A 23,336-nucleotide genomic window follows, 5' to 3' on the forward strand; every position below is an offset into this window, starting at 1 on the left:
CGATTCCCCATCTTTACCGAGTACTCAGTAAATGGATATATTAGTATTACACTTTTGTGTGACCGTGCCAATGTAGTGTAAATAAGTGGATAAGTAGTAAAAGAAATCTATTATCTCATTCTAGAGGAATTACAAAAAATTCGTCAATGAGAATTTTCTCAATTATTTCATTCAATCAAGTTGTGTAATTGTATTTATGGTTATTTAATAAATAAAAATGTTCTATTAAAGAACAAAAAATGTATTGCGTAATAAAGTGTCCGGAAATTTCAGTTGACAACAGGAATTGAATAATGATCAAGAAATTAAACACAATCAATATTATGAGACCTAATTTGTTCAGTGAATAAATATTCGCTATTTTTATTCCGGTTAATAATAATATAAAGCAATCAGTCCCTTTTATAAACTTCAATAAAACAATGAGAAGACGGAGTTGATCTGGAAAATGTGATGTATTTTCGCTGTACATTTCGAACAATCTGGTCACATATATACTTGTCAGGGCATTTTATTTGAAGATTAATAAAGGTTAATTAAGTGAATGATCAAGTAAAAAAAGTAACAAAGAGGAGAGAAACAGTTTTACCTTGGTAATCTTTAAGTCATTCTATGGCCTAGGATAGCGCGACAATTTCTTATTCTTTCTATGTTATGTAAAATTGTTTCTCTCCCGTTTATTACCGTTTTACTTGAACATTCATTTAATTGACCTTTATTAATTTTCATATAAAATGCCGTGACAAGTATATGTGTGACCAGATTGTTCGAAATGTACAGCGCAAATACATCACATTTTTCAGATCAACTCCGTCTTCTCATTGTTCTATCGAAATTAATAATAATAATTTTAGAAATATCTTAATTAGAATTACTACAGTTTTAATAACCCACTAATTCATTACATTTTCAAGATGTAAGGCGAAATTACTTTCTAAATGTTTGTCATAAAGGTCTTTACTTTTTAAATTTAGAAGTTGTTTAACATTTTATAGACGATTCACTGTTATCTGGTTTGTAAATAAATCAAAAGTTTTCACTCTTTTCATTAACTTTGTTTTAAAGTGTACTTTTTCGCTAAACAAAAATACTAAATTCTTATTGAATCGTCTGTTTCAACTGGATGAAAATATCTACAGTAATATTAAGGTGGAAAATGTGAATAGACTGTTTGACTTAAGGTTAGTCTTAATTACGAACTGACATCAGCTAAAGATTCATGGAAGTGGAAGAGGCGTGCAATAGATTTATCACCAGATTCTTTCCTCGTTTGTAGCGTAATAGTCGATCAAGTTTGTAATGAGGTAATAACTCATTGGTAGAAGTGAATGCGTATTATTATTATTATTATTATTATTATTATTATTATTATTATTATTATTATTATTATTATTATTATTATTAATGGCTTTATTCAATATTATCTTTTTGGTACAATATAGAATTCTCAGGCTATATCACATATGGACTGAAGTATAAAATGTAGAACATTAACTCATAACTCACTTATTCAATGTTATAGTGCTCACCATGAATCTTGGACTCGATCCTATGTATAGTTCTTCCCGATGAAAAGTTATTTAATAACAAAATGGGTGTTTAGGGCTATTTGGTTTCCAATGATTCCTTAGTTTTGTCCAAACTTGGACATGGCATTAGTCGTCAACTGTTGGTCTGGTCGATGTTGTTAAATACAGACCATCTGATTGGGGTCCACGTGACACTCGCGATCGGTGTTTGCAGACGTTAGATGATATCTCTCGGATGCGATTACGGTTGTGTAAATGTATCCGTTCGTTTTCTTGCTTTTCGATCTCGGGTCCCATTCTGTCTTTTCAAAACATATTTTCAATGGTTAGTTTTTTTCATTCTCATCACCAGTACACTGTGTTTAGCTCGTTTGCCAATCATTTTGTCAGTTTCATCGCGTCTTGTTAATTTGGTATAGCAACCTGGGTTAATACATATTTGTAACAAGCTCTAATTTCAGTTTTATTGACTAACTAATCAGATTTTGTAGATTTATGATGACAACTAACTTAAAGCATATGTGCTGCTAAGCAGCACTTATGTCATAACTCCTGATACCTGTATATGGGAATCAATATCCGAATTCATTGGTCATATTATAGTTTTCTTGTTTATTTTTTTTAGTAGATTATTGTGGGCTATTATACAAATTCAATTTTTTTAATGACTTATTGTGAATAGTAACTAAAGTAGTTTTAAATTTGCATTAAAGAGTTGTTACTTCTTTTTCTGTCTCTTTCCCCCCTCTTTATTTTCTCTTCTCTTGATCTTCATTCGTTTAGATAAATAGTTCTCGAGATATATGGGCTGCACATCTTCTGGCTTTATCTTTCGAATTAATTGGAATGATACAGTTATTAAGTGCAACTATTTCATCACCTAACAATCTTCTGTTCTGTAATCTATTCAAATTTGTTGAACGTTTAGCTGATATTTGTCGTTTACCGTTCGCCAGTTTATTGGCTAATGCATGTTTGGATAGTATCGGTGATGTAAGTATTTTCTTGGTGTTATTATTATTTTTATTTCTTAAATTTATGTTTAATCTATTTCTAATGTTGAGTTTTTTTATATATTCTCATATGTGGTTTTCTAATCATTTCATTAGGTTATAGATTGTGTTATACTGTTGTATAAGATTAAGCGTTTGTCCAATATCTTGCTGGTAAAAATTTTGTATAGAAATAAACAAATGGGAATTAAAAAAGTGACTTAATTTTTCGGGCGAAATTCAAAAGTGATCGACTTCTGCCTTTATATTGCTTAAAAGCGAATATTAGAACTAACTTAATGTAGTTCTAAGAACGGCTAAAAATTCTATAACTATATAATAGTATCTTATCACACTTTTTCTGGGTTAAGTTTCTTTTTTAATATTATGATATCCAGAGAATAGAGTGATGGATTGTGATGTTTGCTGAAGTTGTGTATTGTCAACTACTGAGTTAGCGTTTTCCATTTCACTCTCTCTGTCTACTTTGATTTGGAATGCGGTTGAATTTACACCACATCTCCAGTTATCACCTTGAGATTCTACAGACTAGATTACAGCTATCAAAATGTAAATACATATAGATTTCGTTCTCAACGAGTGTATTGATGAACTCCAATACCAGTTAGTGTTGGTTATATAACCAACTACACTATCTACTCGTTGGTTTATTCTTGTTTCAGAAAGAAACTAACAAGTGATTAGATTGTTCAGGATAACATTGGTCAATTGGTTGATGGGAATCATTTCATGATCCAAGTATCATACACAAGGATCATTTTGATGGCATTTCACTCTCTGAGCTGGATGTTTTGATTTTGACTACCCTGCCAATGGCTATTGAGATATTAAGGAGCACGATTAAACCTTACAGATCAGAAAACGGAAATTCACCAAAATCATCCACCCGTGATACAAATCGGTTTGCCAACTAAAGATTACCCTAAATAATCTGTTGAATCCATCTGATGGTCACAGTATATGTTATTTTAATTATTTCACTTTTTTCCTAAGACTGACTCACTTTTGTCCATTATAATTTACTTTTTCTGAAAAAGAATTACATCCATTCACCTCGCAATATTTATCTATCTATTTATCTTTAAGATTAGAAATCAAATATTAAATGAAACTGAAAAACAAGAAAAACAATCAACGGAAGGTACATTAAATGATGGAGATAATATCGAGAATTTGTGGTATGATTTTTTGTTTTCCCTTGGGTTTTAGTCGACACTTAAGAATGTTAATTATAACTTAGCATTTTCATGAAATGAACTACTCTTAGCTTATATATATACATTCTGTAATGCAGTATGTCGTTATTCTCTTACTTAGTCCCTCGAATTTCTTCCTAGACTTCGGGTTGATAACTAATTGGGTTAGATTCACTCTCTTTTTAAACTGTAATCAGAGTAGTAGAGTAATGATTTAGAACTACCGGTTGATCTTCAAGCTCAATTAGAGGTCAAGCAAAATTCACAAGGTCTTTTATGATGCGACAGTTTGTTACTGGCCTGTGTTGTCAAAGTTTAGCTTAATTCCGTTAGTTATTTTCGGGTTATTTTCTTTATTTCATCTCAATCTTCTCTTTTATTGTGCTGATGTGAAGCATGTGAAAACTTTTAATCGTTCCTTACTTTTCAATTCTAGATGACATCTAACCTCTCACGATTATGTATTAATCTAAGTTGCTACGCTTTATACCATTATAACAAGAGATGCAATCAGCTGTTCGAGGAGCTTAAGAGAGTGAATTAATCATATAAATTACAATGGAAAGCTAAAAATTAGAAACGTAGTTTAGAAGGAATGAAACAAAAGTAATAATATGCTATGTGAAATGGAATTGAACAAATTATATCATGAAAGAGTTACTATGAATGCAACTGTACCACCACTATGGTGAATTTTGAATTGTGTCACTTAATTTCTTCAATCTTTGATGTGTCAACTTGGAATTTTGCACCAATGAACACAATTTAAATTAAAAGTTGATTGATTCATAGGTTACTACTATATCCTTGTTTCATTGTCTTTATCTTTAAGCCTACATTTAAGCCATTTGTGCGAGGTCCTATGTTTCTGTTTCCCTGATATTCGTCATTATTTTACTATATTAACTAATTAAACTGTTTGTTTTCGGTATTCAGTTCAAAAACAGTTGAGAGTTTATCTTCATCATCTTCAATGAATAAAAATAATGATTCAGCTGGCGAATTAAACGCTCCTAGTACAAAATTGTTATTAAATCCACAACCTATACTTGATCCACGATTAACATCACAACAGGATTTAGGAATTAGTTCTTGGCAAGCTAATTCTATGACCGATTCATCTGTTACAATAAACTCGCAATTCAATAATAATGCAAAGAACATTACTACTACTAATAATAATTATAGCAGTAATAATGCAAATTTAGTAAAATTTTCAATAAAACAAATCGAATCTACTGAATTGAATGCTGCATTATCTATGCTATTCATTCTGCTTAAAATACCATTTTATCGATATGCCGTATTAGATGCATTACGTCATCAATCGTAAGTTGTTTCTATTGTTTTGGTATTTCTCATCACTGGGCTTTAATTATTGTGTTATTTTTATCGTCATCATTAGTACTAATGTTTATTGTTAAAAAAACTGTGGTTATCCTGCAGTTTTTATTCGTAATATTTTACTAGCAAAGTAATTCAGTAGTATATAATACATTTACAAATTTAAAATGAGTAGTTCTTTACAACCCTATTCTCCTCATTGAACTGATATTCTAAATAGTTAAATATCTTTCAATAAATTACTCTTCGTTACTGTATGATCTGATGACATTTTCTGACAATACTGTACCTAAATTTGGGAATGGCCTACATTTCGAAGTAAAATAGTACAAAATAATCAACTTATATTTTATACATTGTTTTCAAGCAATATGAAATCAATATACGTATAGTCATTTATAAACCCATTCAATTTTTTGTTGTTGCTTCAATTTGGGCGCCTAGCAGTATCCCATACCTCACACAGATCATTTGATTTATTTAGTGCATATGTATTTACGGTAATTTGCAAAATATCCAGTCAAACAGTAAATCTAAATAATTTGATAATTCTTCATCAAAAAAGGATTACCATTTTTAATTTTCTTTAACTAAAACACTTTTAGTTTCGATGGTTGAGCGAGGAAAATAATGATTGGTTGTTTACCTATTCAAACTAGTAGATAGTCTGACAGGTATTCTATGAGTTATATATTTTCCTACCCTTATCATTATTGTGATTGTTGTCGGCTTTTGGTTTGGAAATATACATACGTTCCAGTCAGGCTAGTCACGTGTTCTTAATCTGAGTTATGTTGAGGTTCTGTAGAATAGACACTGGAACGGTATCTAGTATAGATATTCGTCTAAAGCAAATTAACGTCTCATTCGTGTAAGGGAAAGTTGAGCGTTATAACAATTTTTTGTGCAGCTTTCCTACATTATCAAAATCGATACAGGTAGTTTTGTAATTAAAGATAAGACGATATCAGAGTGCTTTTAATCGTAATAGAATGCTATCTTGATTTATTTAGGTGTATGTGCGCCCACTTTGTTTTGGTTCGCATTTTAGTTTTGTTTTTGTGTATTGGGATAAATGGTACTAACCTATGGCGAAATTAGCACCCAAATGGCCTGGTATGATGAGGGTAAGTAGAGTCAGCTCTCCCTATCGAAATACTCTCAGATAGCCAGGCACATGCATTCACTGCCAGGGTGGTTCTACTCACTGCCTTTTCGCGACGGTGATGTTGTTTACGAAGTTGATAGAGCAAAAAGCGAATGTTCTTCGATTTAACCGGGTTGGTGGACTCGGAGGACGCACCTAGGCGAGTTGGAAAACCCTGATTCTAAACCAATCGTGCACATGGGCTCCATGATCTTGAGGGGACAAATTGTGTATGAACCAATTGTTGGTCACCGGCTACCATGAGATTCCATCTCCTGATATTGCTCCACTGCCTTGTGGATGAGACCTTTAGATCAAAGGCTCCGGGTGTGGCCCCCTAGGAAAACCAACTGCTTCGGTTTGGGCACCCGGATAGTAGTACCCCGGCCCTCACACAAATCAAAAGATTTATATAGTGCATATGTATTTGGTGCTTCCTTGTACCAATGTTTATGTGCTTAAATAAATAAATAAAATAATGAAATTAGAACGTATGACCGCATCAGACTTTTTGTTTATCATTTTCAATATTGGAATTAGGACTTGAAGTGAATTTTTGGTAAGGTTTTTACTTATGTTTCGCTCTGGGAACATTTTTGCTACACAATTACATTACCCATCACTTCATTTTAGATTTTCCTTTTTTATTGCCTAGTGGGATCTACTGTTATGTTATGTTGTTAAAAAATATCGTTTGGTGAAATTATATTTAGCAGTAATTCTCACAGTAATGTTAGACATTCCCGTTGTTTTTAGGGTTACTGTAAGTTTGTTATATTTTTTCCAACTTCATTAGGGTTAATCATCAATCTGAGAATTCCGAGAATGCTGCCTCCAGTCCAGAACCTTCATCATCTGTAAATCTTCGTCGGCAGAATTTTCTAAATGTTGTCGACTCAGTTTTATCGGACTATTCTGATAAGACTTCATGCATCTGTGTTCAAATTAAACTTCTTGTACGTTTAATTCATTAAATATTTTGAATTAATAATATTTTGATTAATTTGATCATGTACTTGTTCAATCCTGGAACTATTAGTTAAGTGATGATGAATTACATTTCAACTAGTTGATTTTCACTTTCTTATGCGAGCATTTAATTGGACAATTATTATACACTTTTCAAAATAGTGATTGTCACCTGTGATATAAACAAATGACTATATATCGTCTTAAGTTATTCATTGTGATGTTTTGTGAAACTCGGAATATTGCATGATGTCATAGCAAATATAATGCTCATGTAATTAATCTAAACGAATGACCTTTCCAAGTTTCTAAATTGGCATAAAAAAACCCACTTTTTTTAAAATATCCATTGTATTCTAGTTGATCAGTCAGGAATCTCACGCTTATACTGCATTTTAGACGACCATTTTTGATGTAGAAAATTAACATTTGTCAGTTATTCATGAGGGTGGGTGTGGTACCAATGTACATATCAGTTCCTCTCATGTTTTGGATTGCAATTGGGTAATGTAATTTTGAATCGCAAGCGTTTGAGAGATTCTTGTGATACGGAACGTGATCTATGCGTACTGGACAATACGAACGACTAATACACAACGCTTTAACAATAATCCCTCTCACTATGGATAAGGGTGATAGAGAGTGTATTTGTCAGGAACCGAGATGTAGAATTAAATTACATTTAAGTCAATTTAGTTATTTATGGCTTATTGATTGACTATTAATTACAAAAATTATCCGACTGTGCAATCGTCGCTTAAACTGTAGGCCACAGTACACTAATTAACTCAATCAAGATGGATCGGAAATAATATAAATTAACTCTACACTAAATAAGTCGTGTCAAATAAAAACACACTGCAAGTCATTGAATAAACTTCAACTGAAATCACTGTGTGTGTTTTAAAATTAATTTTTACTTAAATTTAGTACTTGGTTATTCAGTGAAGAGTTCAGCTATGAAGATTGCATTATCTTTCTAGACAGCATCATCAGCATACACTTTATTGTAATGTAACAATTTTATTCTCACATTACTTCCATTATTTAGTTTATATTTTAAAAATCAGTATAATGTTTGTTTTTACTTCCGTTGTATAATATTGGCCCAATAATTTATTTCTTATGAGGTTTGTTATTTTTTACACCAATATTCATATGATAGTTTACATAGTAAGTTTAATCAGTAATTCTAAATTTAACGGTGAATAATTGGTCACTGTTTATACAGAAGTTGTATACTTGTTCTTAGTCTCGAACTCAGTGTTGATATCCCCTGTATTATATTCTTAACGGTATACTTCAAGAGATCATGTTGATTGGTTTTTTTTAAAATCTATTTGCGTAACATCTGTTCCTCTATGCTTATCAGTAAGTAACTCGTTTATGTTGCTTGTAGATCATTCTAACCGGGAAATAACGACACACTGCTTTTAAATGTCTAAGGTTGAATTTCATCGATTGAATTTTAGGTATCACTCAACTGATAAACTCTTATACGCCTGTTGGTGTTATCCATTTATCGTTGATTCATATGCGAAATTCACTTTTACTTGTGATTGATTGTAAAATGTTTCTTATAAAAATCTCTTTAACGAATATTTCCTGATATCATCAATTTTTATTAATTATTTTAGCAATGCCTTAGTCTTCTTGTTGATGTGAAATTATCAACAACTAATACAAAGTACACTAATAACAGTGATGTCAAATGTTCAGATGAAGATTCTTCTAGTGATGAAGATGAAGCACAATTTCTGGCAGATAATTTACCAGATTTAAATTTACTCAAAGAATTAGTCCTTATACTTATCAAACATATTAATCATCCTGATAGAGATATGACTACTTTACCATCTGCACTAGATCCCTTGATCATAATCACTGAACATGATCCAGGTTTTGTTATAGTTAAAGAGTAAGATAATTTTAATTTAAAAGAAAAAGAAATTCTCTCATTATATTTTTATAAATGATAATTATTTTTCGCTTTTTTGTTTAGTATTAAATATTAAGCTGCATTATTCACCAACGGTGTTGAGTATTTTCAAAAACAAACATTCTTCATACCTATTTCAATCCCTACTTTTATCAGGTCTAATATTTTGTGAGCTAAAAATGTAAACTATACGTACAGTTTGCTTTTTTTGTGAGATCATTTTCTCAAGAAATAGCTTCCATATTATTTATTGTTTGATTATTATATTGTACCAATTCATCTGACTCCATTAATGAAATAGGGATCCTGATTAACTTCATGTATTTACTAACCGTTATATAACGAATACGATAACAGGAATGATATAAAACATAAGTAGTATTGAGGATTCATGTATTTCAAACATTTTTATGGGGAAACGTACTATGCAATCTAAATGGATAGAAAAAATAGATGTGACCCAGTTTATGTGGTCGAATAAACAATAGTTAAATCAATACAATTCTCAGGTAAACATAGATATGTGATAAACATTTATGAAATAATACAAGAGTAAATGCTGATAATTAACTGTACAAAAAATAATTTGAATGTTTAATACTATTTAATAAGGATATAGACAAAGATGTACAAGTCAATGAATGAAATTCGGATAATTTATCTGGTTTTTCTCGTTTAAAATCTGTTCAAGAAGAATAACTTTGTTTAGGAGTACAGTATAAGTACCACTACAGTATAAAGCAATCAGTTTTTGTATGCACTTAGCAATCGCAAAACTCTGAATCATGAACATTGATTTGTTAATATATCTAGGTTTTGTTTAAAACAATCAATGGGATATAATTATTTTGTCTGTATATACACATTATTGTATAGCTGATTTCATAACTCAATCTCTATTTCCTAGCATTATGTATCATTCAGTATATACTTAAGAAGTCCATGTTTCGTATGCTATGTAACTTATCCTAGTATTTCACAGTTTATATCATCCAAGTATATAATGAAATTTCGCGACCGATTCAGCTTTTTAACATAGGAATAATGATGCATATTAATCAGTTGGCTAAAGTAAGTTAGGTTGGGTGGTATCAGCTCAAACCATTAAACTCCAATTTGGAATTTTACTCTACCAATTATCACTATGCGTCCCTCTCTCACAGACAAAAGTGCAACTCAAAACGGATAACATGATGGTCACCCGCTTATTGAATTGCATATCGAAACAGTTAAACAAGGAATTTTCATTTTATCCAATCGTTGGTTGATGCAGAAATTATTTGTATACGTCAGTCTAATTCTATTTACATTATAATTATAATATGTTTTTTATTTATTATATAACAATTCATTTTTATAGATCACTGGATAGCTCTACTGCATTTAATAATGGTCAGCATTTATTTGCTAATTTGGTTCAACGTGTTAACGATAGTTTTAGTGCAGATAATCCAGATTGTCAGGCTACATTGACTGGTTGTTTGCGATTGATTCAATCATTATTAACAGATCACAGTACACTACCGCTAACTTTTATGTCCAAATGCATAAATTGGAATGAATGTGAAGAATTCGATAGTGCATCACTAGGTGTTCAAATAGATGATAAACATGTAAATAAAACAAGTAATTTATTCACCAGACAACTTCATATTTCTGGTGAACGTGTTCGTGAGTTATTGGGTTGGTCTGGAAATGGAGATCAGGGCAAGCCTGTTCGAGATCTTCATGCATTATTAGAGGTTAGTATCATACCTGCCTATTATGAGGCTTTCAACCTTTGCTCTAAATTTTTATTACGTTTCTACACAACTCATCAGTACATCAATAAATCACTTCATCTCTTATTGACTTCAATACTTCTCTTTTATTTGTTTGTTGCACTATCAGCCTCTTCTACCTACACGATTTTTTATGTGTCTTTTGAATTACTCACCATGTAGTGAGTTTAGTTTTTTTTAGTACTTTCGGTATCAATTTTCACGTTCTCAACATTTCTCTTGGTGAGTTCTCGTTTTTGTAGTGATTCAAAATGTAGATGACTAGACCTCTACACATCTGCATAACGTTTTAGCTAATTATTGTATTTCTATGTACATTTATTGGGTGTTTATTTGACTCACTAGCACATATTCCTGACGTTGTATTTAAAGAATGGTGCTTTTTAAACGTCAGATCGTAATTGTTTAGGTATTTTCATGTATTGGTTTAACCTTTTATAATACAATAGTTTGATAAATAGAGATTGATGAAGTCCTTACAGCTATTTTATTCTAATTCATGACTTCAGCATTGCTCATTCACAACCTGTTCAGGATCCTAGCATTCTGGAATTTTGAGACTCACTAGTGGACTGTCTTTGAGAGCGACTCCTGACGTTCTAGTGGGGAATCGTGACCAGTTAAGTCCTATCACGTCGGAATCGAAACATATATTATTAATGGTGCTGACCGATTGTCACACAATAACAGGGATTGAATAAAATGTTACACTGATAAAGGTGACTAAAACTATTCAACTGGATTCTAGTAAAATTTGTATGTAATTATTTATTACAGATAACATACATTTTAACTAAACTGACTGAGCAATTGATTTTAACATTTCTAGTAGTAGGGCACTAACGTTAATCCTGAGTTTTCTACCATAGTTTAAAACGGTTAGGTTGTAGTAGTAAAAATATAATTAAAGCTCATGCAAATAAATCATAGTCCAATATTTGAAACCATTTACAATGGTGATGGATGATATAATTATTACGGGCCAGCAATTGGTCAACGTTGAAAGACAGGCATATCTAGTTATACTAAATATAACAGATTATCTTATTTTGTAAAGTTCATCCTACTTTTGCTACCACTTGCTAACTGTTTTTTATAATGTGTGTGTTAATAAACTTTTGTTCTCGTCTATATTTGGCTCTCTATCGAACGATCGGATTTGAGTGACTGTGTATGATAGACCAAGTATCGTATACAACTCACTTTCTTCCCTATAGCACATAAAGTATCATTTATATCTATTTCGTTTTTTTCTCAGATGTTAGCTGACGATGAACCATCACTGGAATATTTAAGAAGTGGCATGAAAAATCTTTTATCCTTATTATCTCATGAATATGATATACCTGAATTAAAAGAGCTAACCACTTCTACTGCGAGGTTGGTAGCGACAATTAAAATAAATGAAGATTCCTTGTCAGATGAATTAAATATGTACAAATTAAGATCAAAACTACCAAATGCTCGATCATTGAGTGTATTAATACGAGATCATCAGAAAAAATTCGTCAAACTAAATTTAGATGGTAAAAATTTGAAAAAGACACAGAATCAATCAATTAAATGTTTGTTTGAAAATTTTTCAGCTGCGTATGATAAGATTTCGGAAGATATTGATATGGAATTACCTTTAAGTGGGTCGAAATATATTGGTCATCAGGTAAATGATAGTTTTTTTTCTTATTATTGTGGTATGTTGTCTTTATAGTTATTAGGCACTCTCGATGTTTTAATGAAATAGTAACTATTATGTATCATGTTACTTACAATTTGTTTATCTAATTTTCAGTTATTTGTACGTATTCAATGTTGGTAGATTGTTTATATACTCTACGGATAAAATTCTGTTAAAATAATAGATTCGTTTAATGTTTTCGTTAAAAGCTTGACATAGCTTGGAATTAATTTTTATCGTAAACCGAAATTATCTTGGAAACTATTGGGTGAGAAGCGCGAGACATTGTACGATTGTTTCTTCTTAATTTGATTCACTCAAGGTTGAACGCAAGACCTCCATCTGTTATAAGATAGATTTTCAAATTGATTTTACATTCACGGCTCTAAAAACTTCCGTTTATGAAGTTTTCTTTTCATGAACGTTTATATTCATAAATCTAGACCATTGAACCTACCAATAATAATTAATCCACACAGTGAAATGCGACAGCGTTATGTAAACTAATATTTGTCTTTTTAACTAGGGTCGTGACAAAGAAAGCAACCTCACAAACTGTTATTGTACTCATAAATTTTATTTAATGACGCGTATCGAAAACGCTTCTGGAATGTAAAGGTGATATTTACATGAATCTTTCACTAAATTAGGTTGAGTCGAATACTGCATGATCATGGCCAAATATATGATAGAGAATATGTGATTGCGTATTTCTCTGGTTAACTGAAAAATCTTCATGAATGTCACTCCGCCTAATTTGCCTCTTAAAAATCTCGGGTTCTGTATCTCGTTTTATGGACAATCGTTAGTATTGTAAACATGTCCATTCAAAGAAAATCTACATGGAACGGACAAATGATGAATGTTCATAGCTCTGTCCCTGTGAACTGTAAAATAACTTGGATCCATCCTCCTTCACATAATGCATTGTAAAAACGCCATCATAAAAGACAACTCAGAGGTATGAAATCTTTCATTCCATAATATATGGTTGATTACGTTCATGAAATATCGGACTCAACATTTAAGATCATTTATAAAATTAAACTTAACTTCCTGAAAGGCGTACTCACTCATCTTTGTATTAGCGATAAGCGCCATTAAGCCAGATCTATGAGTGAAAAGGTAGTTCGTCTGACGGTTTTCCATTCCATAACCATAGCCTTTTGTTGTAACGTGTGGATTGCAGTTTAGATGGAGCAGCGTACTTATCGATCGATTCAGTGACACGTAAACACGTAAGGACGACCTAGAGTCCCGATTGGCCCTGCTTCGCTGTCTAGCCCAGCCAGTTGAGTCCAGAACACAAGTCACAGCCTCTGAGATGTGAATCACTATATTTCAGACATACTCTATTTATATACCAACCAGACCACGTCGTACCATAAAATAGAAAACAACATTTGTACAATATTTGACAGGTGAAATGAATATCGACCAATTGAAATGTCTATTTAACGTCCAAGGACACCATTAGACTTAACACGATAATTATTGGTATATTCCTCTGCATCTCTAACACCTTTATTTTAGATTTCTGTGTATTCCATTACTTTCTGCTTCTATCATATCCTGTTTAGCTATCTGTTGTTACCTTCTTTTTTCCCTTTACAATATAAAAGGGACTTATTTGATGTACTTCTGAATTTAGTTGAAAATTTTCACATATCTGAAAATCAATAATACCGTTAATTTCTCGTCTTTATCCACTTTATTGCATAGATTCCAGTATCTATTTCTTATCAAAATGATTTAGTACATTGTGATCTAAATGATATTGCAACAAATGGTTGTAATAAAATGCGAATTCGTGATGAATTAGCCAAATATGGACATTTAAATGATGCAAGTGAAGTAGCCATTAGACATCAGAAACGTAGACGTGGTCAGTCTTCAATTATACAAACTGGGACAACTTTTAAAAAATTCGGTAAGTGGTATTTTTAAAATCTGAAAACATGTTTGAGCTTAAGCTGTTGTATAAAATGAATTATAGTATATTACAATCTTGAAAATAATATTCTCATTTCTACTTATTTGCAATTTGCTTTTCTATTATAGTCTTATGATGTATTTGCATTCTCATATAAAATAAAACTTATAGCAATGCTGCAAAAAATCAAGCAGAACTACAACAGTGATCGGTATACTTTCGTTCCTATTTGTATTTGAGGAAATGAAGGATGATTATATTAAGATGTATACATCAAACATGAAATAGGAATTTATCACAATACATATTCCATGCTAAAGATTCTTTGCTGTAACCAAAAATTATGGTATTAAATAGAATGACTTATTATTGTTCTTTATTATTTCAGTTGCACCAATGCGTGGTCGAGGTTTTATCTTACGCAATGCAACCCCATCAAATTCTTCATCGAGTAATACCGCTCCTGTCGCTTTGGGATCTACTATTGGACAGCTCAATTCGAATCTAACAGGCATTCGTGGTGATCCGTTCCGTTCCAGACCACTGAATACAAGTCGTCCTCCTAGTTTACACGTTGATGATTTTACAAAATTAGAAAAGGAAGAAGGAATTATTGAAGTATGGGTTTCTGTTTGGAACATAGTCTCTGTTTATAATTATTTTTACTTGTTAGTCAAAATTAGTTTCGTTCATCTATTTCTTATCGTTTTTAAGCTGAACTCTTGAAGTTAAAGTAGTTTGTGTTAAAAGCTAGAAAGTTAACATTAAAATGTGGCATGCGTTGTTTTGATTTTATTAGATCTTACCTATAACGCCCTTGAAGTCTAAGTAGTTCTGGTGGTTACATTATATCCTAGAGTATTTGATTGATAACATAGCTATTTTAGAAATGTATTTTGAGTGTTTTGTAACAGTTTAAATCCTGTATTGATGGAGTAATTCAATTCTTTTAAAACTTTAAAACATAAAATGAAATAGAGATACAGTGAAATGAGTAAAGTGTAATTCTTAAAATTTATTCGAGAAAGCATTTTACCTCCGTGTTCAATTTACGCAAGAAGATAATTTGAAAATGTGTATATTTCGCATGTAAAATCTTTTATATCATCATAATATTCTAACAATCTTAAACTTATGATAAAGTCTCAGGCATATTAAATATATTTTAGATCAGATCTTTTTCACACTTAATTTTGTATATCTGGATACTGGTTTTTGTATGTTTACTGTCGAATTTTTGTTTAAGATACAATCCCAGTACTAAGAATTTATAAGCTAACAAAGCAACATGAATATTAAGTAAAGCAATTTGTCTGCTACTTGTTTGAATTTTATAGTTTTATCATGTATTACATTTTTTGTTCTTTTGTATGGTTGAAAAACCAGTTCGTCTTAATAATAATAATTTTGGATTAGAAAACACTGGATAGTTGACATTTTGAACCATACATTGTCAGTCAGCTACAACGTAGGACCAGGCACATATATGCATCGGTCCAAGTTGTCATGCCACATTAACACAACAAGATGGACACCGGATTCATAAAAGTAGTCAATTCAGTTGTGGTAATACATAAAAGAAAGATTGCATATAAGAACATAGTACACGAAGAAAGAATTAGTTCGTAGAAAGAAAGATATGAAGTGATTTTAATCTCTTAGTTTAAGGGAAGACAGATAGTGTATACACCGACGCCATTGTGATCGATTCTGATCCTTGTCCAACAGTCTCCAACCATTGGTTACGATAGTCACGTGGACCCCAAACAAGTAGTCTACACCTACCAACATGGCTCAGACTAGAAGTTAGTAACTGTTTTGTTGTTCATTGTTTACTTCACAACTTTTTCTTGTCGTATACGAATGCTATTTTAATTTATCATCTACAATCATCTATGTCTAAAAATTTTATTTTAGGAAACAACTCATGCTAGACAATATCGTGATAATAGAACAATGAGAGGTAAGGATATTTTTGTGCTAAGAAATTAATTCAATGTATTTACATTAAATTTGTATTTCTTTTTGCGGCTGTTTCTAGTTTCATACAGACTCCAAAATAATGGAAATCGAGTTCATATAATTTTTTATCGCATAATTAGATCATCTTTTTTTCAGGACTTATTAATATGTGTATGCAGCATTTTCTTTCTTTATTTCATTCATATCACGATACATTGTATAGCTCAGTTTTTTTTGTTTTATATAGGTCGTGGGGCGAGATTTGGTACTGTACGTGGTGCTTTCTCCAATCATAATACTGTAAATCTATCCAGTATGCCGAATGTACCATTTGGTATAAAAATCCCGACTATTAATCCATTGCATACTACATCACTTTTACCCAATTGGTCTGTTGGTGCTAGATCCATGTAAGTGGGTTTTTTTTATGAATAATTTGAATTTTTGCTTATGATTTTATTGTTCTTTGTAGCATAGAAGTAGTGCAGCTTCATTAATTGACTTCAGTGTCCTTTTCGTAGTTATCTTCTATCGCTCAATTGGGAATATAACGCTTATACAAAATAAGGAAGTGAATGAATACTTGAACAATACTGTTTTGGCATATGCTTGGTTGTTTGGGGTCAACTCTTAACCAACCAACCTAAGCTGTTACACATTCCTATGTAGTATTTTCGGTTGGTTATTAAATTTTAATTCGCTATTTGAACGATCGTCACCTAGCAGCATTAGTGGTATCTTTCCCATTCTCTAACCTTGTTAACCTCAACTAGTCACGACTTATCATCATCATTTTCGATTTTCATTTCCAATTTATTGAATCTGTTTCATCTTCTACTATATACTTTATTTCTGAATAGTTGAGTGTGCAAAGTAGAAATTTCACTTCAACCATTACATTAACGTTTTTCTTGGTGTATTTTAGTCCATTACTACCATTCAGTTTGGAGCCACGAGCTAACCAAGAACGAAGAGAACGACATGGGCGATAAAGAGGAATTCTCATCCTTCATCAGTTCAAAGAAACATCATTTTAATTTTAAATGTATATAACACTATTTACTTACATAGTAAATGTTGCTTTTCAAATGTATCTTTGTTCATTACTTTTTCATATGCACAGAAATTACCATTTGCTTTTGTAAAGTTTTGAAGAAACGTAATGAGAAAATGACTTTTTATAATATTTGTTATTCTTAAAGCTTTTTTAAAAAATCTTTTCTACCACCGATCTCTATTCTAAGTCTATGGTTATCAAACATACCTTACCTATTGCCATAGTTCAATCTCGTAGTTATCGAAAATAACTCGGAACTTCTAAACTCACTGTTTGAATAAAAAGATGATATAGCTTGATTGCTCCTTTACGTTGTAGCCTGTATATGATGCTTAGTAATACAAAATATTTTAATCAAAAGTTAAAAATATAAACAAATGATTCAAAGAAATCATCAGTTGCTACTTGAACGTGTAAACAATAAACGTTTTTTAGTGTGTATATACTTCTGCCAAGAAAGAAATGACTACTACTGCCTTCCTACTGGTCCCGCCAAATGCTCTTAAAATCTCGGAAGTTCTCGTACTATGAATTAGGAAAACATGTGCATCGAGGGTAGGGATCAAGGATATTCTTGGAAAAAAGCTCAGAGGGGCCCTGAAAACATCAGGAAACATTCTATCCAATCAAAATTGAATGGAATTTTCTCAGAAACATCTAGGAAGTAAGTAACTGCGTGTCAAATTTCTGATTAGATGACTATCTATCATGCTACTATGTCTAGTAGGGTTCCAGAAGCCCGAGGCCATCGGAAATGCACTAAATACTCTAGATCTTCTGTACATAGATGAATCTTGGTGTATAGCGTACTCTCCACAATTCGAGTCTTTTCTCTCGTGTTCATATCGGCGTTTAACTTTGGCCTGAGGTCATCGAAGGACTTAGGAAATCAATTCAAGTGTTCAGTTAGGAAACTTATCAGTATGTGAGTAATATTGTTTCCAATGAGAACCACATCAGACTTTAATATTTCCATTATTCTGTTTAAAACTGCTCTACCTATCTGTGGAATATGGAGCCTATCCATCTGTATGGAAGACATGGCTCATCACCCCGAGATTCAAAACAGGGTCACGCAGTGATATTGCTAAGTATAGGTTCACTAACTTGACATCCGTGCTATCTAGAACCATAAGAAATAACATCCACAAACAGCTACTGTCATTCTTGCTTTCGGCTAGTCTGATTAGCCTATCTCAACACGGGTTTATGACTAAACACTCATGCTCCACATTACACTTGGAATTTTCTGTTCAAATTACCCAGAGAAGAGATGATGGTCAGTCAGTGATAATTCTGAACTTCAATTTTGGTAAGGCCTTCGACAGTCACGCAAACTTATTTTTCTAAAACTTTCTTCATTCGGCATATGGAATCCCTTTTATCTTGGCTGAAATCTTTTTTAGTAGAACGTAGTCAAGTTGTTACCCTTGGATCTTGCTACTCCGAACCTGTGAATGTAGCCAGCGGGGTTATACGAGGAAGTGTCACTGGCCCATTACCCTTTCTCATTTTTATCGATGACGTGTGTCCCCTCTTTCAGTATGGTGAACCTTTCCTTTTTGTTGATGACCTAGAAGTGGTTTATTCATTCTCTTCTCCCACCAAAGGCTATATTTTAGCGGTAATCCAAGAAGAAATAAACGAGCTGTACAAATGGACTGTTTCTTGGAACCTGTCACTGAATATTGAAAAATGTGGATTTATTTACATTGGCAGCAGCCCTAGCCTTAATCTGATCCTACACAAACACACAGTTAAACGCCTCAACACTGATCGTGACTTAGGCTTGAGATATAGCAACAGTCTAAACTTTTCCGAGCTTATAACAACTTAAGTACCCAAAGCAAGAAAGCTCATCGGATTAATGATGATAAACTTCAATAACATCGAATCAACATTATGATTATGTGAAATAATGTATCATACCCATCCTTCAATATACTGTTCTAGTTTACAGTAATTGGAGGCATAATGATTTGAATGAAAACTGAAGGTGCTCAAAGAATATTCTCTAAAGACGTTTTAGGATATTATGACAACAAGTATTGCCACCAAAGATGTCAACAACTCAAGGTAGAACCTATCTGGATAAGGCGTATCAAATTAAACCTTGTCTTCATCTACCGGCTTATAAACGGTATTTCTTACTCTTCGGCATCCACCCCTTCATACTCTATTATATTATCCCACAACCTACGCAATAAGAAAAATATCCTAGCGATTCCGAGAACCTACACAAACTTACGCCAAAATGTATTTCGTTATTCGCTATTCAACCATGTGGAACAGACTCCCGGTAAACCTTCGTTGCAGTGAAACTATAACTCGGTTCAAACGTCTCCTTAATGGCTTTTCCGAAAATGGTTTATGTCACCCACAAAATGTCAGTGTGATTACCGATGATTTATACAAACAAGGTTCGCCAACTGTCAAACTGATTGCAAAGCAAAGTAGTACCTTTGAAATTTTGCTCGTTTATTTTATTTTCCTTCTAATCATTTTAATATCTGAAGTTCACCTACTGTGTTTACCAATTTAAATGTGTGTGTGGTTACATGTACATTAGGAGGAGTAATCGTGATCTCAAAATTAGGGTATATGAACATGTACTTAAATGGTTGCAGAAACAAATAAAATCAAATGATCCTATAAGTGTAGATGATACACATCCATCGTCGTCGCTTGCCAAACACAATTGAAACAGTTCATAAGATTGATCTGAACTAGGCTTTTGTGGTGTTGTACAAAGGTGTAAAAGGGCGTATAGTAAGGTTTATGGAAGCCTTAGCCATACAAAAATACAGGCCCTCTATATGTATTCAGAAAGTTTTAAAATGCCCATAGAATAATCGAAAATGAAGAATATTTGAGCGAACAATTGTTTTCAATAACTTTATCATCAGGCTCTACATTTATAAGTACATAATTATGATATTTTAAAAAGGTCAAAATGAGGCTAACGTTTGTATCTGTCACGACGTATATACTTCATAATTGTTTTATTTGCAAATTAGAGAGGTCATTCAATAAAGGTCAGAATGATTTAGAGTAAAGTGTCCAGTCACAATTGGTATAATAGTGATATAGCAAAAATGAAAATGCGAAAAATCGTATGAATAAAATGGATAGTAGGAGAATTCCATCTTGTCAACTTAGTATTGAAGTAGGATTTGACGGTAGAATAAGTGTTTGTAAAGTAACGGTTAGGAGTGATGTTACGAAATTCCCAAATAATTGCAGAGGGTTTCTTTACAATTCCGTTGACATGGATGTGGCCGAGATGCTGGCTGGATACACCTATGTTCAATATCCTAAATTTCCGTTGTTTGACACGATTGTCTTACCGATTGACAAATAGGCGTGTTTACTTTGAAGATGTTGATGAACTTGTTCGAGACAATGGGATACATCGCCCTCAAGTTCCGAATCTGGGCGTGTAGGCAGTGCGTTAGCGGCCGAGGAATTCACGTGTGCGATTAAGTTTTTAAGGTTCAATAGACTGTATATGTAACGTAAATAGAACGACGAAAATCCCTCCGCAACTTTTATGTTGGACAGTACTGTCATTTATCTGTTTTTTCTTCCTGTCGTATATTTTAACCTTTGTTCAGATCTCGTTTAACTTAACCTTTCGTTCTTCAGTCTTCCTCGTATGAGCCTTTATTATGTTATTTTGATTAAAGACATATCTTTTGTTACCTAATTTTCTGTTGCACGTTGCCGGACTATTGACAGTAAGGTCGTCTTTGACTAAGCCAAAGGTCACGGCGTGGTTCAGTATGTGAGTCTCAACCATTGACTGTCTGCTTGGGAGGATTGTTGGAATCCCTGCAGGTAGATATTTGATCCCAACTTGTTGGGAATATTTTTAGTGATTCTCGGGTATCAAACCGTTTAGTATTAACTGTTTCTTTTATTGTTTAGCACGTTACTTTGCGTTGGAGAAACTTCTGACTGTATGGCACAGGCCGTACCGTTTGAGGTATTTTGTATTTTTGATATAATTTATCCCTTTTTCTAAATTAGAACCGTTTAAATTGAGCACAAAATTTGTGTTTTGATATAATTTAATACGAGTGTCTCAAAAACGCTTGGAAAGCTATACAAAAGAACGTAGTCTGGCCTATTCGAATACATTTTGGTTCGTCAAACCGAATGCTAGCAGTTCGGTCGTTACAGTATACTATACTGCAGAAAATACCGTTGGTTACTTTAGACTTGAGTGCCAACATGAGGCAGCTACTGCTGAAGTCTGGTGAGCGTGAACATCGGCGGCAGTTCGATTACGGACTGTCAAGTCAGCAGCTGCCTTTGTTGTCTGAAGAGGAACTGGGAACGTTGGACACTTGTCTTCACCAAAAAGACATAAGAGACAAATTTGTAGGCCAACAGAATTAGAAGGATAATCTGTTTGTACTGCAGATGACTGGCGAATGATAAAGATAGAACATCTCTGCTCTATATTTTGTCATACGTCATGACACCAGAAGTTGCCAGCCATTTCACACTAGTCGGCACCTCATCAAAACAGCACTTCAGAAGTGAGGTTTCACTGCTGCATATGAAGTAAGAAATGCATTGCATCGCGACACAAGGGTATTGTCATCACATGAGATAAAAAACACAAAAGCTTCATGGAAGTAAGCAAGAACATGTACGTACTAATTTTAAGTGAATAGCAATTAGATATCTTTGTAAATTCTTGTGTTCATTAAATTTCAGAACACACAAGATAACTTTAATTCTCAGTAGCCCAACAGGCGTTACAAAAAGGCACTACCAGTGGAATATTTTTCATATTCAACTTCATTTTCAATAAACACATTTTTAAACATGCGCTTATTTTCTAACTTGCATGAGAAACCTTTTGAGTGAGTGTTCATTGGGCCTGTTTGATTTTAAATGCACTTGTAATTAGGTACACGTGCCTAATTAATAACACGTAACCACATGTTCTTTCTTTTGTAGATGTTTTCGAATTACAATGAGATTTGGCAATTAAAATTAAAGTAAATGACGATCGATCTAGCATCCGTCAACCGCTCATAATGTTGTACAATATGACGTTTGTACTTTCTAATAAATTTCATCAAACATGGAACATTTTTAAAGTCGATTGCAGTTGTCGTGCGGTGTTTTATGGAAATAACGGCGAAGACAGGATGCGTTTGGCGTTAGGCCGAATTTGGACAAATTGGTGTGTATTTAGGCGAAAAGTAGACAAACCGGAGACATTTAAAACGTAAGACGTCATAAAGGGGAAAATCCACATTATGTTCCCCTCAAATGGGAAAAAGCAGACAATTAGGTGCGTTTCCCATTGTCTCCCCCCTATTTTCAGACATTTTTACACTTTTTTCTCTTGTTGTTTATTTACTCCGTTCATCGATTTTCAAGGTGAATTCTTTAAATCATTTTAACGTCGCTTCGATATGGTTTCGCCTCATTTGGACGATCACATTGGTTATTTGTTAGGTGCGTTGTGAAGATGCAACAGGTATTCGGCGTTTGACAACGCTTTAGCCAGTAACATCTTCTACTATGAATCGTACCCACCAAGTGAAATCAAAAGACAGAAGCGAGGAGGTTCGAAGATATAGTTGATAGGTTATCAATATAACGAGGATCGTCTGATCTAATCTGGCTAGCGATTGCAGTAGATGTTGAGCACGACGTTCTCACTCATGATCTGGTGCGGATACATGACCGCGCGCCTTCAGCTAGGTGAGTCCATTAAAACTAATGTGGAAAGCATCCAATGTCGAAAACTGACAGAGCTATTTATTTT

At 32.9% G+C, this 23,336-nt stretch overlaps 1 protein-coding gene across 1 annotated transcript in view; it reads left to right on the plus strand.

The window, feature by feature from the left end:
• The window catches only part of MS3_00010430 (uncharacterized protein), a 48,662-nt gene extending 30,981 nt beyond the window's left edge, over nucleotides 1–17,681 (plus strand). The window contains exons 23-34 of the mRNA XM_051218795.1: nucleotides 2,313–2,522; nucleotides 3,629–3,720; nucleotides 4,675–5,067; nucleotides 7,026–7,185; nucleotides 8,836–9,116; nucleotides 10,498–10,879; nucleotides 12,177–12,578; nucleotides 14,316–14,523; nucleotides 14,915–15,144; nucleotides 16,444–16,489; nucleotides 16,736–16,898; nucleotides 17,414–17,681. Coding sequence (XP_051071930.1) covers nucleotides 2,313–2,522; nucleotides 3,629–3,720; nucleotides 4,675–5,067; nucleotides 7,026–7,185; nucleotides 8,836–9,116; nucleotides 10,498–10,879; nucleotides 12,177–12,578; nucleotides 14,316–14,523; nucleotides 14,915–15,144; nucleotides 16,444–16,489; nucleotides 16,736–16,898; nucleotides 17,414–17,480 — 2,634 coding nt within the window. The 3' untranslated portion in view covers nucleotides 17,481–17,681. The remainder of the gene's footprint in view (nucleotides 1–2,312; nucleotides 2,523–3,628; nucleotides 3,721–4,674; nucleotides 5,068–7,025; nucleotides 7,186–8,835; nucleotides 9,117–10,497; nucleotides 10,880–12,176; nucleotides 12,579–14,315; nucleotides 14,524–14,914; nucleotides 15,145–16,443; nucleotides 16,490–16,735; nucleotides 16,899–17,413) is intronic.
• Nucleotides 17,682–23,336: the final 5,655 nt, after the last annotated feature.

Source organism: Schistosoma haematobium, chromosome ZW (genome assembly GCF_000699445.3).
Source record: "Schistosoma haematobium chromosome ZW, whole genome shotgun sequence".
NCBI lineage: Eukaryota > Metazoa > Platyhelminthes > Trematoda > Strigeidida > Schistosomatidae > Schistosoma > Schistosoma haematobium.